The 18,160-nt window shown below is 55.0% G+C and overlaps 1 protein-coding gene across 2 annotated transcripts; it reads right to left on the minus strand.

Annotated features, from left to right (window-relative positions):
* Positions 1-172: 172 nt before the first annotated feature.
* Positions 173-15,569, minus strand: CSDC2 (cold shock domain containing C2). Of its 2 annotated transcripts, XM_038007366.2 has the most exons (5): positions 15,356-15,569; positions 4,792-5,090; positions 4,149-4,220; positions 3,072-3,194; positions 173-2,121 (listed from the first exon to the last, which is right to left on the minus strand). In XM_038007366.2, exons 2-5 carry the CDS (start codon positions 4,965-4,967, stop codon positions 1,959-1,961), a joined length of 534 nt encoding a protein of 177 aa, XP_037863294.1. In that variant the 5' UTR covers positions 4,968-5,090; positions 15,356-15,569; the 3' UTR covers positions 173-1,958. The 2 variants fall into 2 exon arrangements, with proteins under 2 accessions (XP_037863294.1, XP_007974109.1); XM_007975918.3 differs by lacking the exon at positions 4,149-4,220.
* Positions 15,570-18,160: the final 2,591 nt, after the last annotated feature.

An 18,160-nucleotide genomic window follows, 5' to 3' on the forward strand; every position in this document is an offset into this window, starting at 1 on the left:
ACTTTGCCGATGAGTAAACAGCACAGAGAGGGCAGGGACTTGGCCCAGGTCACAAAGGAAGTCCCTGATCCAGTCGAGGAGATGGCCATTGAAGCCCCAGAGAAGAGCTGGGTCCACCCCCAGCCCTTTCCTTGGGGACCCTGACACAGAGGCAGCTTTAGGGCACGGTGGGTCACAGTTGAGGGTTTATTGCCAGTGTTAGGAAGAATGGGGGGTTTGGGTGGCCAGGGGTCTTGGGAGGAATTCCAAATGGGCACTGCAAGGCCTGTGAGTGGGGAGGAGAGCTGCTGCCCCCCTGCCACCCAGGCGGCCCCAGGGCTGATGCCACCACATCCTGACTGATAGTGGTACCTTAAGAGGTGGCCTCCCTACAGGAGGGGAGCCTTGGGGGCCCCCAGGAGTCATCCCTCACTAACAAGCCCTCTCTCAAGGGGGCCAGGGGCCTTTGTTCCTCATGGGACAGGCTGGGCCGTGCCCATTTTAGGGGAGCTGACCAGCATACCTCAGCAGCTCTGGGCTCCCAGATTTTATGTGATGGGCCCTGGGGGCAAGGTTGGGATGCAGGCATCCCAGCTGATCTCTACCCTGGGGTCTTGGGGCACCTACAAGGCCAGGGATCCTCCTAGACAGTCACTGATCCCCTCATCCTGGGTATTTGAGCCCCCCGTTTTACTCACAGACTGGGTTTCATAAGGGTGACACCCCTGGCCGGCCCTCCCTTGAACCATGGCCCCACTTCTCCCCAGTCAGGCGATGTGCTGTCTAGAAGGGAGGGTGGTAGGCAGGGGGTGCGCCCAGAGGTGGAGGCAGACAGGGCCCTCCTTCCTGGCCTCCCGGGCCAGGCCACCCTCACCCCTGTATGGGAGTGAATGGCCACGACCCCAAGTGCATACACATCTTGGCCCCAAAAGGACTCCAGGTGACAGCGACAGTCACACATCTTCAGGGATGGACACGGTAAAAGCAAGAGCCACACCTCAGCCGCTGGTCTGTCAGGGCTTTGGGAAGAGGGTTTGACGTGGGGGCCGCAGGGCCAGTCTCCCAGGCTGAGGGCCCTCCTTGTGGGTGCCCTGGCCCGGCCCTGCCTGATGGATGTGTGTCTGTCCATCTCGGCATCTTCAGCAGCTGTCAGCCGGGCGTGGCGCAGAGCATCAGTAGTGCTTGTGAGTCAGGGTAAAGGAGGGCTGCAGCCAAGCTGGAGAGATGGACCCCCACCCTCTGCAAACCCCTGGGCTTGGCTCAGTACAGCCCAGGGGAAGGAGCCCAGAGCCACTGCCAGGCTGAGGAGGAGGGACTGGCCGGCGAAATGGGAGCCCCAAACCCCTTGCGCCCTCTGGCCCCTCTTCCTGCCTCTCTAGTGCACTGAGAGCAGAGCAGGAAGGAAGGCTGGCCTCAGCAGTGAGGGGCCTGTGTGCCTCTGTATTTGTCCTCCTCCCCTGCCAGTGGCTGGGAGGCTCCCCAAAAGCACCCACCGGCCAGGCTTCTGAGGGAAGGGTCTAGATGGTGGCGGGGGACCTCAGCCAAGGGAGGGAGATGTAAAAGTAGCACAGAGAACTGTGGACTGACATGGGACAGCTCAGGGGCGGAGGCCAGGGAGTGAGCCCAGCACAGGCTCTCGAGGCTCAGTCACCATGGGGATGGGTGGGTAGGAGGGCGAGCAGGTCCTGCGTGTCTGCGGCAGGGAGGGGAGGAGAAAGGCAGTGGACAGCGAGAAGCCAGGTCTGGTGGCCTCGCCCTCCACCCACTTCCTTTCCAGCTCGCACAGTAGTCACGGGTCATGGGGTGGGTGGAGGCACACGCTCACAGCCACAAGCACAGACGGACAGACAGACAGACGTGCACACTGAGGCCACCGAAGGACTGATCAGCCAGGGCAGTGGGGCATGGAGCTGGCTGCTGCCCGTTCACCCTGTGTGGCTCCCCACCCCCCCAGCCAGCTGGCCTGTGAGCCACCCAGCCTAGGAGCCCACGACCTGGCCAGACCACGTCTCGTGGGGAGTGTGGGGGGCCAGCTGAGTGAGCACCACCTCCACGGCCTGGAACTTCTGGTTCTTGGGCGGGATAGGGCACATCTTGTAGGTCACCTCATCGCCCTCCACTGGCACGTACTCCCCCTCGATGCTGGCGGGCAGGAAGAGGGGTGTTAGCCCACTGGCAGGCCCTATGCCCTGGACAGTCCTGTGGCCTGGCCTCAGGGGCAGCCTGGCCCTAGGCCTCCCTAGGTCAGGAGGCCTGGCCAGGCCTTGCTTCTCAGAACCTCAGCTCTCGAATCTGTAAAATGGGACTCATGGCCAGGCACAGTGGCTCACACCTGTAATCCCAACACTTTGGGAGCCCGAGGCGAGCGCATCACCTGAGTCAGGAGTTTGACACCAGCCTGGCCAACATGGCGAAACCCTGTCTCTACTAAAAATAAAAAAGTTAGCTGGGCGTGGTGGCTGACACCTGTAATTCCAGCTACTTGGGAGGCTGAGGGGGCAGAATCACTTGAACCCAGGAAGTGGAGGTTGCACTGAGCCAAGATTGTGCCACTGCACTCCAGCCTGGGCAACAGAGCGAGACTCCGTCTCAAAAAATAAATAAATAAATAAAACGGGATTCATAAACTGTACCTCCCTTTCTGGGTCCCTTGAGGACTGAGATGTGAAAGGGCACAGGGAGATCCCTAAAGCTGAGAAGCTCAGTGACCTCGCCCCAGTCCTCCGGGCATTAGGAGGGGGTGGGGCCAGGCCTAGGCATGACATCCATCTCTACCTCCTGGCCCATCCACCTGAAGGCCCTTTCCAGGCCAAGAGGCTCAGGAGCTGGCCTAGCCCTCTCAGACCCCCATGATGCTGGAATGGGATCCAGGGCCCAGCTGCTGGCTCCCAGGCTTCTGGGGTCTGCATGCCCACTCCCCACCTGGCCACAGCCCTCCTCCCCCAACATACCTTCAGTCCCTACTCAGAGGACAGAAAAGGTGCCATGAATACAGACCTCAGCCAGGGAGGGGAGAGGTCTGGAGAGAGATTTTTGAGGCACCGTTAGGGACACTAGGGTAGGGGCCAAGAACGGAGGTGGAGGGGACTCACTCAGACACATGTACGAAGATGTCCTCGGACCCGTTCTCGGGGGTGATGAAGCCATGGCCCTGTGAGCGTGAGAACTGCTTACAGACGCCCTTGAACACGGGGCCAGCTGAGGCCCGGGCTGTCCTGGAGATAGGGTAGTGGGATTGCAGCTGTGGCCTGAGGAACTCCTCCCCGGACCCCTACAGCTGTTCTGGGCCCTTTCTGCTGAGCCTGCCTCAGGGCTTCGAGAAACTTGCCCCAGGCCAGGAACCACGTAGTCATCCCCATTCGATGATAATGAGGCCGGGCACAGTGGCTCACACCTGTCATCCCAGCACTTTGGGAGGCTGAGGCGGGAGGATCACTTGGGCCTAGGAGTTTGAGATCAGCCTGGGCAACATAGGGAGACTTCCATCTCTACAAAAAAAATTTTTTTTTTTTTTTTTTGAGACAGAGTCTCGCTCTATCACCCAGGCTGGAGTGCAGGGGCACAATCTTAGCACACTACAACCTCCACCTCCCGGGTTCAAGTGATTCTCATGCCTCAGCCTCCTGAGTAGCTAGGATTACAGGCACCCACCACCACGCCCAGCTAAGTTTGGCATTTTTAGTAGAGACGGGGTTTTGCAGTGTTTGGCCATGTTGGCCAGACTGCCTTGATCTCCTGGCCTCAACTGATCCACCTGCCTCGACCTCCAAAAATGCTGGGATTACAGGCATGAGCCACTATATCTGGCCCAAAATATTTTTTTAAAAAATTAACTGGGGGTGGTGACATGCGCCAGTAGTCCCAGCTACTCAGGAGGCTGAGGTGGGAGGATCGCTTAAGCCCAGGAAGTTGAGGCTGCAGTGAGTCATGACTGCACCACTGCACTCCAGCCTGGGTGACAGAGCAAGACCCTGTCCTTCCCAAAAGATCCTTTGGCCTCCCCCATATGGACCCTTATTACTCCCCCATGCCACCTCATTGGTGACCTACCCCAAAGGCCCAGGGCTACTCTTTGTCCCCCTGCCCACCCCTCTCCAAAGGTTAACTCTGTGTCTTGGGTTTTGCCCACGCTGTGCCATCTGCCCAGAATCGCCAGCTCCCTTCTTCACCTGATACATCTTCCAAACCCAACCAGGACATCGTCTCCTCCGGTACCCCGTGCTGGGTCCTCACTCCTAACCCTGCTGGGTGGTAATGGATGGTGAACAAGTTCCCTCTAGATTGTAAGCAGCTTATGGGCTGGGGCTTTGTCTTATCCCTGGATCCCCCTGGTCAGGAGCTCAGTAAATCTTTGTGGGATAGATGGATGGATGGATGGATGGATGGATGGATGGATGGATGGACGGACGGACGGACGGACGGACGGACGGACGGACGGATGGGCGGGCAGATGGATGGGTAGATGGGTGGATGGATGGATGGACGGACAGGTGGGTGGATGGATGGATGGATGGATGGATGGACGGACGAACGAACGGACGGGCAGATGGATGGGTGGATGGGTGGATGGATGGATGGACGGACAGGTGGGTGGGTGAGTGGGTGGATGGATGGATGGATGGATGGATGGATGGGTGGATGGATGCATGGATGGATGAATGGATGGAGGGGACAAACATCTATCCAGTTACTGGAAGGTCCACACACAGTTCCCCTATCCCAGGTGAGGACAACAGGAGTTGGAAAAGGATGGGGATGGTCAGCCTGTGTCCTGGCAAGGGTCAAGGGCCTGGGCAAGGGGCAGGTACTCACGCCGAATAGGTCCTGGTCCGCTTGGTGGGCAGAGGGCTGGGTAGGTCCCGAGGTGGGACACCACCCCGCTCCCAGACCCTGCTGCCCTCCCTGTGGAAGGGGAAGGTGGGCCAGACTGGGGACTTGGGGGAGTGGAGCGGGGGCACAACTGGGGGTGACGTGGACTCCGAAGTCATGGTGGGGCCGGCGGGAGAGCCTGGTGGGCTCTGGGGCCCAGGGGCCGATGAGGGGTTTGGGCGTCCTTGCGGGCAGGGCCCGGCCTGGCCCTGCTCTGCGGCCTCACCAGCCACGGGCTCCGTCTGGAAGAGGAAGAAAGAGGCACAGGTGAGCCCAGTCCAGGGGAGCAGCTCCTGGACCCTGGCCACAGTCAGGAGGGCTAGTCCCACCTGCTATCCTCACGGCGTGACTTCAAGTCACAAACGACCCCATCGTGGCTCAGAGTCCTCACCAGAAAACAAAACTAGGGGTCTTATGACCCCTAAGTCCTTCCAGTTTGCAGTTCAATTCTCTAACTCCAGGAGCCTGGGAGGTGGCTGGGTAGGGTGGCCAGTGATGGTCTGGAATATGGTTTGGCATAAGGGTCAGTTGTTTCAGAGTCACACATGGGTTCAAATCTTAGCTTTGTCACCTACAACTTGGTGACCTCAAGCCACACATCAGCTCCAACATGGCAGGTGGGAGTGTGGGCTCCACACCCAGGCCTGGGTTTGAATCCTGCATCCTCCACCTTCTGGCTACATGGCCTAGGCCCTGGTCAACTTTTTTTTTTTTTTTAGACAGAGTCTCACTCTTGTTGCTCAGGCTGGAGTGCAATGGCACGATCTCGGCTCACTGCAGTCTCCGCCTCCTGGGTATAAGCGATTCTCCTGCCTCAGCCTGCTGAATAGCTGGGACTACAGGTGCCCGCCACCATGCCTGGCTAATTTTTTGTAGTTTTAGTACAGATGGGGTTTCACCTTGTTGGCCAGGCAGGTCTCGAAATCCTGACCTCAGGTGATCCGCTCCCTGTGGCCTCCCAAAGTGCTGGGATTACAGGCATGGGCCAAGTCGTCCGGCCCATTGATCAACACTCTTAACTTCTGACTATTTTCTGTTCTGTAAAATGGGGCTAGCATTGATCCTTTTTTTTTTTTTTTTTTTTTTTTTTCTGAGACATGGTCTCATCTGGACTGGGGAACACTGACATGATCATACTCACTGCAGCCTCCATCTCCTGGGCTCAAGCGATCCTCCCACCTCAGCCTCCCAAGTAGCTGGAACTTACAAGCATGCACCCTCATGCCCAGCTAATTTTTTTTTTTTTTTTTTAAGACAGAGTCTCACTCTGTCACCCAGGCTGGAGTACAGTGGTGTGATCTTGGCTCACTGCAACTTCCACCTCCCAGGTTCAAGTGATTCTCCTGCCTCAGCCTCCCAACTAGCTGGGATTACAGGCACCTGCCACAACGCCCAACTAATTTTTGTATTTTTAGTAGAGATGAGGTTTCACCATGTTGGCCAGGCTGATCTCGAACTCCTGACCTCAGTTGATCTACCTGCCTCACCCTTCCAAAGTGCTAAGATTACAGGCCTGTGACCTCCATTTTATACCCCTCTCACTCCAGAGCTTGGAGTTTCCAGGGAAGGAAAATCACCCACAAGGTTCTTGTAAGTTTCCCTAGGAGTCCAGAGCTCAGAAAGCCTGAACACACTGCATGGCAGGCCTGGATGAGTCCAGGAGTCCACTGGAGCAGGTCTTTTGGCCTCTGTTCAAGATAATACAGCAAGAGGAATTTTTCTAAGCCAAGATGCTGAGCTGGCTCTGCCATGCCTGGGGGTGGAGGTGGAGTAGTATCCTCCCTCCTCCCAAAACCCTCCCCCTCCGGTCAGGAAGGCGGTAGAGCCCCGGGCTTGGCTCACCTCACAGACCCTCAACCCTGAAAAGGCTGATGTGGGGCTTTTCTGTCTGAGCTCACTCCAGGAGGCAGGGCAAACCAGGTTTGGCCTTTTCACTCATTATCCTCATTTTGGGGAGAAGAAAACGGAAGCTTCAAGAAACAACCACACAAACAGCTGGGTGTGGTGGCGCACACCTGTAATCTCAGCACTTTGCAAGGCCGAGGTGGGCAGATCACTTGAGGTCAGGAGTTCAAGACCAGCCTGGCCAACATGGTGAAACCCCGTCTCTCCCAAAAATACAAAAATTAATTGGGTGTGGTGGCGCATGCCTGTAGTCCCAGCTACTCAGAAGGCTGAGGCACGAGAATCACACCATTGCACTCCAGGCTGGGTGACTGAGCGAGACTCTATCTACAAAGAAAAAAGCAACCACACAGTTGGATATAAGTGTTCATGAATGGTTACACCAGCGCTCATTCACAACAGCCAACAAGTGAAAACAGCCCAAGCCCACCAGCAGGTGAATGGATAATGAAGTATGGTCGGCCAGGCGCGGTGGCTCACACCTGTAATCCCAGCACTTTGGGAGGCCGAGGTGGGCGGATCACGAGGTCAGGAGATCGAGACTATCCTGGCTAACATGGTGAAACCCCATCTCTACTAAAAATACAAAAAAATAGCCGGGTGTGGTGGTGGGCGCCTGTAGTCCCAGCTACTCAGGAGGCTGAGGCAGGAGAATGGCATGAACCCGGGAGGCGGAGCTTGCAGTGAGCTGAGATTGCGCCGCTGCACTCCAACCTGGGCAACAGAGCGAGACTCTGTCTCAAAAATAAATAATAAAAATAAAAAATAAAGTATGGTCTAGCCACATGGTAGACTAGCACTTGGCCATAAGAAAAAGAAAAGAAGAAATACTGATTCATGCTATACCCTAGATGAACCCTGCACACATTATGCTAGAATGTTTGCAAGGTCACAGAGAAGAAGCCAGTCCCGAAAAAACACAGAGGGCATGATTCTGTCTCTGAGGCAAATCCTCATAGACAGGGAGTCGACTGGTGGTCACCAGGGCTGGGGAGGAGGGAGGGGGAGGGCTGCCAATGGGTAGAACGTTTCTTTTTGGGGAATGAAAATGTTCTATAATTGGCTGTGGTGATGGCTGCACAATTCTGTGAATGTACTAAAAACAACTGAACTGAACGCCTTAAGCAGGTGAATTTTATGGTATGTGAACGACATCTCAGTAAAGCTGTTACCAAGAAAAGAAGACGAGGCAGCAAAGTTACCCAAGATGACACAGCTGGGAAGCACCAGACGCCCTGCAGTGAACTCCTAGAGTGCCACCTGCCCCACCTGGGCGAGGGGTGGCAGACGATGGGAACAGAGGCCCTGCCTCCCTCCCTCTAGGGAGCAGGGCGGGCCTGGCCTCCCGATTGCAGTTTTCCCAGGCCTGGTATTGTGCTTGGCAGTGACAGCCAGTGCTGGAAGGCCATGGAGGGGCAGGAAGGGAAGAGGAGGATAGAGAGGGGGAGATACAGCTCATGACGGTTACCAGGGAGACGCAGCTGAGCTGGGGCCTGCTCTGGCCAGCCAGGCCTCCCACCCAAGTGACCACACGGCTCCAGGGCCTCATGCTAAGTGGGCAACAGGTATGGGGGAAGGACCCACTCATGATTCTGGGCCAGGGTCGAGGGCAGCCTCCCCACGATGGGCTCTCAGGTAGCAGAGAGACCAGAGAGCAGAAGGGAGGCAGAGGAGCCACAGCAAAGACAGGACCAAGAGAGGCAGCGAGTCGGCCTCAGGGCAGGAGCTCAGGCAGGGGCAGGAGACAGGCAGCTTCCACAAGGCAGAGAGAACAGGCTTCTCCCCTGTCCCCCATTGCAGCCTCAGTTTCCTTATCTGGGAAATGGGGATCACACGAATCCCTCCTCCAAACAGCAAGGTGGCGCACGCAAATAATCCCAGCACTTTCGGAGGCCAAGGCGGGAGGATCGTTTAAGCCCAGGAGCTTAAAACCAGCTGGGGCAACATGGTGAAAGCTCGTGTCTACAAAAAATACAAAAATTAGCTGGGCATGGTGGTGGCACACCTGTAGTTCCAGCTACTTGGGCATCTGAGGCAGCAGGATCACTTGAACCTGGGAGGTCAAGGCTGCAGTGAGCCAAAATCGCGCCTCTGCAGTGCAGCCTGAGGGACAAAGTGAGACACTGTCTTAAAAAAAAAAAATTAGTTGGGTGTAGTGGTGCATGCCTGTTGTCCTGGCTACTCGGGACGCTAAGGTGGGAGGACTGCTTGAGCCCAGGAGGTCGAGGCTGCAGTGAGTGGTAATCAAGCTACTCCACTACAGCCTGGGCGACACAGCAAGACCCTGTCTCAAAAAAAAAAAAAAAAAAAAAAAGAGGGAGAGAGAAAAGACTGTCCTCCAAGGGTTCTTTTGAGGATGAAATGAGAATTGAGGTGGGATGTGGAAAGCACTGAGTAGGCGCTGGGCGAGAGCCTGCCCCTCCCAGACAGGGCTGCGGAATTGGGTGTTGAGGGAAGAGGGAGTCGGGGAAGGAGAGACCCAGCCGAGCTGGGCCAAGCCCACCATTCATTTTCATCCTCTCTTCTTCCCTAAGGATCGCCCACCCCTCACAGCTCCACAGTCTCTTGTTTTATTTAATTCCTGCAACAGCTCTTAAAGGCTGGTGCTATTATTACCCTACTTTGCAGACAAGAAAACCGAGGCTCAAAGAGGTTAAATCACTCACTCAAGGACACACACCAATCAAAGTCTGAGCCAGAATTTGAATTAGCATCATCTGGGGCCTTCGAGTGGGAAGGCAGGAGTCCTGTGTCCAGGCCCTGCATTGCTATTGACCTACTGTGTGACGTGGTACAGGGCCTTTCCCTCTCTGGGCCCTGCCAGGGCCTGGGCTTGGGGGAGCTGTACAACACCCAGCAGCCCCAGAGACCAGAGAGAAGGGAACAGGAAGATACAGAGCAACCCTCCAGTTCAGACCCCTCTCCAGAGCATCGCTGCCAAAGAGGGCAAGTGAAAATGAGGCTTTCATTGGCTGAATGCCATGTACTGTGCAAAAGTCTTTACAGAAATTATTTTCTACGTTTCAACCTCCCAGTTACCCTATAGAGCTGAAATGACAATTTTTCCATTTTACAGATGAGCTAGCTGAGGCTCAGAGAGGTTGAGTGACTTGCCCAAAGTCACACAGCAGGAGACAGAGCCCCAGATCTGTCTAACGGTAAACCAGTGATCTTCCTGTGAATATAAATTCTGTTCCTGGTTCAGCCAAGATGGAGGCTGGAGTTTTTCCAAAAGAACTTTCCCTGAGAAACTAAATGGGAAAATAAACTCGCCCAAGAGCAGAGAAACTGATATATTTCTGGAACATTTGTTTCCACTCAAACAGAGCTAAGGGCCAGCTCCAGGGGGGTTTCGTGTGTCCTTCTGGGGCCATCTCCTGCCAGGAATAATGCCCTTCAGAACCTGCAGTCGGGTAAGAGGGCAGCATGAGACCTAGACTGCCTGAGTTGAAATCCTGGCTCCACTGCAACCCAGTTTTGTGACCCCCCCCTTTTTTTTTTTTTTTTGAGACAGAGTCTCGCTTTGTCCCTCAGGCTGGAGTGCAGTGGCACGATCTTGGCTCACTGCAACCTCTGCCTCCCGGGTTCAGGGGATTCTCCTGCCTCAGCCTCCCAAGTAGCTGACTGGGATTACAGGCACCCACCACCCCACCCAGCTAATTTGTGTGTGTGTGTGTGTGTGTGTGTGTTTTTTAGACGGAGTCTTGCTCTGTCGACAGGCTGGAGTGCAGTGCCGTGATCTTGGCTCACTGCAACCTCTGCCTGCGGGGTTCAAGCGATTCCTCTGCCTCAGCCTCCTGAGTAGCTAGGACTATAGGTGCACACCACCATGCCCAGCTAATTTTTTATATTTTAGTACAGATAGGGTTTCACCATGTTGGCCAGGAGAGTCTCAATTTCCCGACCTCGTGACCCACCCACCTCAGCTTCCCAAAGTGCTGGGATTACAGGTGTGAGCCACTGCGCCCGGCCTCTTTTTTTTTTTTTTTTTTTTTTTTTTTTAATCAGAGATGGGGTTTTACCATGTTGGCCAACCTGGTCTCGAACTCCTGACTGCAGGTGATCCACCCACCTTGGCCTCCTGAAGTGCTGGGATTTCAGGCATGAGCCACTGTGCCTGGCCAACTCTCCCTTTTCGTGCCTCAGTTCCCTCTTCTGTCAAATGGGGCTCATCGTAACATCCTACCCAGGTTGTCGGGAGGAGCCACAGAGCTGTGTCAAAGGCCCCCCGGCGAGTGGGCATCCCCGTGTCCCCCGGCCCTGCGTTTGGGCTCTGAGCAAAGTTCATCTTCATTTCCGTGCAGAAGGCCAGACCCCAAATGACTGACTGCAGACAAAGGGGCCTAGAAGTAAACACAAATGTCAGGCTGTTTGGAGATAACCTGAGGCTGGATGCAGTGTCATGGGGCACTCTGGGTGGTGACTCAGCCTTCTTGGCAGATGAACCACAACCCATGCTGGGGCTCTGCTCCAATTCTCAGCTCCCCCAAAAGGATGGAGAATGGGGCAGGAAATGGCTATCATGGTCCTCTCTTATTTTTTTATTTGTTGAGACAGGCTATCACTTTGTCACCCAGGCTGGAGTGCAGTGGCATGATCATGGCTCACTGCAGCCTCAGTCTCCCTAAGTGCTAGGATTACAGTGTGAGTCACTGTGCCAGGGCATGGTTCTTTTTTTTTTTTTTTTTTTTTTTTGAGATGGAGTCTTACTCCGTCACCCAGGCTGGAGTGCAGTGGCATAATCTCAGCTCACTGCAGCGTCCACCTCCCGGGTTCAAGCAATTCTCCTTCCTTAGCCTCCTGAGTAGCTGGGATTACAGGCGTGTACCACTACACCTGCCTAATTTTTATATTTTTAGTAGAGATGGGGTTTCACCATGTTGGCCAGGCTGGTCTCAAACTCCTGACCTTGTGATCCACCCGCCTGAGCCTCCCAAAGTGCTGGGATTAAAGGTGTTAGCCACCACACCTATCCTTTTTTTTTTTTTTTTTTTTGAGACCGAGTATCACTCTGTCACCCAGGCTGGAGTACAGTGGCGCGATCTTAGCTCACTGAAACCTCCACCTTCCAGGTTCCAGTGATTCTCGATTCTCCTGCCTCAGCCTCCCGAGTAGCTGGGATCACAGGCACTCGCCATCATGCCCAGCTAATTATTGTATTTTTAGTAGAGACAGAGTTTCACCATATTGGCCAGGCTGGTCTCAAACTCTGACATCAGGTGATCCACCCCCTTGGCCTCCCAAAGTGCTGGGATTACAAGCGTGAGCCACCGTATGAGAAGACTGTATGGTCTTCTCTTGACTGTGAGTCCTCTCAGTCTGGGCAGATCAGGGAAAGGCAGCCTGCTCAGCCACTCAGTGCTGTGTGACCTGGGGCAGGCACCTGCTCCTCTCTGGACCTCACTTTTGTCTTCAGCTACGTGAATCATCGCTGGTCCAGATGACTAATGAAGGTCAGGCCAACTCTCCTCTGAGGTTTTCAAAAACACATATGTAAATGAAATCAAACTGACTGCAGGCACCAGAACAACAAACATGAGGGCGACAACTGTCCTTAAAGCGCCCCAGTCCAGTTGGGGGAACAGACACAGATTATTAAAATGCAGCATGGGGGCCAGGAGTAGTGGCTCACACATGTATTCCCAGCACTTTGGGAGGCCGAGACGGGCAGATCACGAGGTCAGGAGATCGAGACCATCCTGGCTAACATGGGCCTGTAGTCCTAGCTACTCGGGAGGCTGAGGCAGGAGAATGGCGTGAACCTGGGAGGCGGAGTTTGCAGTGAGCTGAGATCGCACCACTGCACTCCAGCCTGGGTGACAGAGCGAGACTCTGTCTCAAAAATAATAATAATTTCAAAAAAGCAGCATGGGAAGTCCTGATGTGAGCCTCAGCCACCATCTAGTGATCTACTGATACTGACCATGTGCCAAGCCCTTTGCCCATTTTTTCATTTCGTCTTCATAAGAACCCCATGCAGTAACTACCGTTAGTACACCCATTCTTCTGAAGAGTAAACTGAGGCTCAGATAGGTGAAGAGGCTCGCTGAGCTCACACAACAGGTCAGATGCAGCATGCCTGCCCTCTGGAGATGTCTGGGGAGGTGAAGACCAGCCATTCCTTGAGGGTGGCGCCCACCCTCCCCTGGAGAAGGAGGAGTGGGGTGTGGAATTCCTGGGGAGCCAGGACTCAGGCTTTTATTTCTGGCTTTGCGCTGACTCAGACCATGACCTTGGGTGAGTCACTCACCAACTCTGCTAAGCTTAAAAACAACTCCCCCAATAAAAATGTCCCAGCCCCAACTCCCCATCACAGGGGAGCAGATGGGAGGAATGGGTACAGTTGCTTAAAAATAGAAAGGACGGGGAACACAAGGATGACGCTGGAAGGGCTTCCCGAACATTGGGGGCTTATGCATGGTGGGCCCTGGGAGGGTGAGAAAACAAACTCAGGACCCCCGGGCAGGAGCTGACACTTCCCTGGCTCCTCCCCCTCCCCCAGCCTCCCAGATGCTCCTTAAAATACATCCGTGCCTGAGCTGCTCTTGCAGCCTGAGGTGACCTGATTAAACCTGGTTCCTTCCCCCACACAGCCTGTGTGCCTGCGTCTGTGCATGGGGGCTGCCCCAGCCAATACTTGAGCTTAGTTATTTAAGAGACCCTGTAGTCCTCCTCGTCACATGCCCAGGCTGCCCTGGGGAACTGCTGTGGTTAAGGTCTTTGGGCTTCTTTGACTTGGGTGGTGGTGGGGAAACCAGGACAGCACTGGGAGAACCAAGTTCGCACCCCAGTCCCACCTGTGCTTGGCTGTGCGACCCTAGCAAGTCACTTTCCCATTTTGAGACCCCCTAGAGAGAGGAATAGACTGGCCAAAGTCATACATACAGCGTCTGAACTTGAACTCAAATCAGTGTGACCCTAAAGCTTTCTGGTGTGCCATGCCAGGCCCCCAGCCCAGGAGTGTCATTTTGCTGGCTGTGGGGCAGAGGAGCTCCTTACTACTTTTAGCCTCCCAATTTGCTGCTCAGCATGGACAAAGGTCTGAACCGCCCCAAGCCTCATTCCTACAAGGCTCTGGGTCCCAGCTGCCCCAGTTGTGACTGTGGACAAGACCGGCTCAGCCAGGTCCTGAGCGCCCTCTGCTGGGCGCCACCCTGGGGGGCACTACTCCAGACTGGCTGGCAGGTGTCCCCTCCCCACCAGCCATCCAAGAGTGTCCCCAGGTCCCCCTCAGGGAATCCCTCTGCGCATCCACGAACATTGCCTAGCCATGTCTCTCCAAGCCTGGGGGAGCCATCTGCGGCCAAAACTGTCCTCTGGCCTTTCCCAGGCCACCAGGCAGGCAGTTCCTGTCTATACCTGTCTTTTTTTTTTTCTTTTTTTTTTTTTTTCTGGAGGGGGTGAGGATGGGTCAACATGGGCAGACACGGAAAACAGACATTTTTGGAGAATACTTCAAGGAAATGGGGGGGCGGGGCAAAACTGGGAGGAGGAAACATTCAGAATTTGGAGGGCCCAGAGGACTCTGGGATGGAGTGAGGTTTGGGAAACCAGTTCCGCATCTCCCAGAAAGCTGGAGACCCCCTTTCCCAGGGAGAGGCCCCTGCCGGGTCACAGCCAGGCGGCATGATGCCAGGCTCTCAGAGAGGTTGCCCACCCCCCGCCGGGCACACTTCCTCCTCCCCTCCCCCAGCCCCAGTGGATGCAGCAGTTCACACTCTGTATTTATTATTGTTCGCACTCTGTGTCCCCCTCCCCTCTCCCTGGGAAGAGCCTGCAGGCTGGCAGCTTGGCAAGAACCTGCTGTCTCCTTGTGGGTGCCAGTGTCACCCCTTATCTCCGCCTGGACTCCTTGTGCCAGGGTCAGGCCATTCAGGGGCTTGGCACCAGCCAAGGCCACCCTAAGTCCCTGTATCCCATGACAGGGGTGGCCTAGCAGGCCCTGGCTTATCACCCCTGCCCTCCGGAGGCTGTGCCCTGGCAAGGGTGGAGGTCAGAGCAGACCAGCAGGCAGGCAAGAAGCAAGGGCTCAGGGTGGAGTGGTACCCGGGGGGAAGAGAATAACCACACGGAGCCACCTCTCCAAGCTAACTAACACAATTATCCCCATCACACTGGGGAATAAATAGAGTCAGGATAAGACAACTGCTCCAGGTCCAACTGTCTGCCTTCCCAGCCCCAGCCCCACATTCCAGGGGAAGGACCAGCGAGGGTCCCTGCTGCATTCTGCTTTCAGCATCTGGAAGCGGCACTGGGATTTCTCCGGTCAAGGCGGTCCTCTCTCCTGCTGCTTCCCAGACAGGAGGCTGCGGCTTGGCAGGTATCTGCTGCTCTCTGCCTCCTGAGCCAGACGCAGGTCCCAGACACAGACACAGACACAGACATGCTCCCACGGGAGCCACACAGCCTCACCTCATTTGGGGGTCACAGGGAGAGAAGGAGGGAGGGAGAGACAGGTGGGATCCTCTATACCCCCAACACACTATCTGTAAGCTGAACTGGGCTGATTCAGCCCCCACCTTCACATTGTACCTCTCTCCTTCGGCCTGGCCAAAGCCACAGTTTCCAGCACAGTGTCCTCAGGCCCCATCTAGCCCCTCACCTCTCCTGGGCAGCCGGGGTCCAGGCACTGCCTCCTGCGGCGTCTGCGCTCTGCTTCTCTCTGTCTCGTGGAGCTGGCGGGCAGGGGATGGGTCTGGAAGATGTGCGTGCGTGTGTGTGTGTGTGTGTGTGTGTGCGCGTGCTCGCGCGGGCGGTACCTTGGCCCCTCACTCACTCACACGCCTTCCAGCTGACGTCAGGGAGAGCAGGAGGGAGGGATGAGAATTTGTACTCCCTGCTTAAAGGGACACCAGGCTCTGTCGCTCATGGCCCAGACATCACCTCCTGAGTCAGGCACTGCCAGGTGAGAGGTTCAGCTGCGTCTCTCAGGGGCCCTAAAGCTTCTTTTTTTGGAAAGTGGCTTTTATGGCTGGGCCACGGTATAATTTGCCCTGCCCAGTGAAGGCAGCTGCTGAGGAATGCTGGGGAGGAAGAACCTGAGACAGCACCACGATCCTGGTAATTAGAAAGCAAGTGGGGTGCTGAGTTTGAGTGTGAGTGTGTGAGTGCACACCTGGGGCCCCTCGGGGTGGGTGGGCATGAGTAGGGGTAAGACTGGGAGACTGGAGGTCAGAGCCAAGAGGAGCCCCCCAGAGGGGTCAAGACAAGCCAGGTTCCCAGGGACGCCCAGACGCTCATCTCCCCTCCGGACACTCAGTGGTCCTGCCCTCTGCTAGTACAGACACTGACATGGCTCATCTCTGTCTACCCCTTGTAATATTTCCACGGAGTTGAATTGAGGAGGACCCCAAGGAAGTGATCAGATTGAAGGTGCACAGGTGCATACCCCACAGCCTGGGAGGCTCTGAGTAGAGAAGAAAAGAGGGCTGATTGAATCCAGGTGCCCAGCCTGTTCTACACCACACGCCCTGGCTTTGAAATGCTCCACACTGTCAAGCTGTGTGACCTTGGGCCAGCCCCTGAGGGCCTTTGGAGGTTGAGTGTGTAATGTTCCTAAACCCAGGGCCAGCTGGAGGAGGCCTCCACAAAGGGGCTTCTCTTCCTTCTTCCCGTTCCTTCTCAGCCTCGGCTTGGAAAGAAGGAAGCCTTTCCCTGGTGTCTCCTGGTACTACTGAGGCAGGCTGGCATTTTCAAAAGGAGTCTTTTTAAAATAAAAAGGAGGTAGGAGTTAAAAGGGAAACCACAAAGAAAAATACAAGCAACTATTACAAATAGCTAAGACGCCACCAGGGCTTGCTCTGTGTCAGGCAGCAAGCTTTGCCGTCACTGAAACCTCACAACGATTTAATAATTTATTTTTGTCATCCCTACTTTACTGATGAGGAATTAGGGGTTCAGGGAGGAGGAAGGACTTGACTTGCCTATATTCTTCCAACTGGCTAGAGGGGCGCCGGAACCCAGAACCACCCAATGTCACCACACGCCCCTGCCCTTCCAGATCCTCTCAGGACAATCAGGTTCAGACAGTCTGGGTTTCTGGTTCTGCAAGAGAGACTATTGAGAAATGCTACCTGTAGTTACCTAGGGAGGGTCTGATTTTTTTATTTTATTTTTATTTTTTTGAGACGGAGTCTCGCTCTGTCGCCCAGGCTGGAGTGCAGTGGCCAGATCTCAGCTCACCGCAAGCTCCGCCTCCCGAGTTCACGCCATTCTCCTGCCTCAGCCTCCCGAATAGCTGGGACTACAGGCGCCCACCACTTCGCCCGGCTAATTTTTTGTATTTTTTAGTAGAGACGGGGTTTCACCGTGTTAGCCAGGATGGACTCGATCTCCTGACCTTGTGATCCGCCCGTCTCGGCCTCCCAAAGTGCTGGGATTACAGGCTTGAGCCACCGCGCCCGGCCTCCTTTTTTTTTTAAAGAGAGTTTTGCTCTGTCGCCCAGACTGGGGGGCAGTGGCTTGATCTCATCTCACTGCAACCTCCGCTTCCCGGGCTCAAGCGATTCTCCTGCCTCAGCCTCCTGAGTAGCTGGGACTACAGGCACACGCCACTATACCCGGCTAATTTTTTTGTATTTTTAGTAGAGACAGGGTTTCACCATGTTGGCCAGAATGTCTCGATCTCCTGACCTCGTGATCCACCCACCTCAGCCTCCCAAAGTGCTGGGATTACAGACGTGAGCCACCGCACCTGGCCAGGGTTCTGATTTTATTTCACACCCCCATCTGAGAACTTTACCCAGAGGAGCCTCCCTTCTTCTTTAAATTCTCTCTTTCCTCCTTTTTATTTATTTATTTTTTTCTCTTTTGAAACAGGTCTTGCTTTGTTACCCAGGCTGGAAGGCAGTGGTGCAATCACAGCTCACTGCAGCTTCCGACTCCTGGGCTCAAATGATCCTCCCGCCTCAGCCTCGTGAGTAGCTGAGACTACATGGGTGCACCACTATACCTGGCTAATTTTTCTTTTTCTTTTTTTTTTTTTAAGACGGAGTCTCGCTCTGTCGCCTAGGCTGGAGTGCAGTGGCCAGATCTCAGCTCACTGCAAGCCCCGCCTCCTGAGTTCACGCCATTCTCCTGCCTCAGCCTCCCGAGTAGCTGGGAGTACAGGCGCCTGCCACCTCGCCCGGCTAATTTTTTTTGTATTTTTTAGTAGAGACAGGGTTTCACCGTGTTAGCCAGGATGGTCTCAATCTCCTGACCTCGTGATCCGCCCGTCTTGGCCTCCCAAAGTGCTGGGATTACAGGCTTGAGCCACCGTGCCCGGCCTTGGCTAATTTTTCAAAAAATTTTTTATAGAGATGGGGTCTCACTATGTTGCCCAGGCTAGTCTCAAACTGCTGGCCTCAAGCAATCCTCCTGCCTTGGCCTCCCAAAGTGCTGGGATAACATCCTCTCTTCTTTCTTC

This window comes from Chlorocebus sabaeus, chromosome 19, assembly GCF_047675955.1.
Source record: "Chlorocebus sabaeus isolate Y175 chromosome 19, mChlSab1.0.hap1, whole genome shotgun sequence".
NCBI classification, from domain to species: domain Eukaryota; kingdom Metazoa; phylum Chordata; class Mammalia; order Primates; family Cercopithecidae; genus Chlorocebus; species Chlorocebus sabaeus.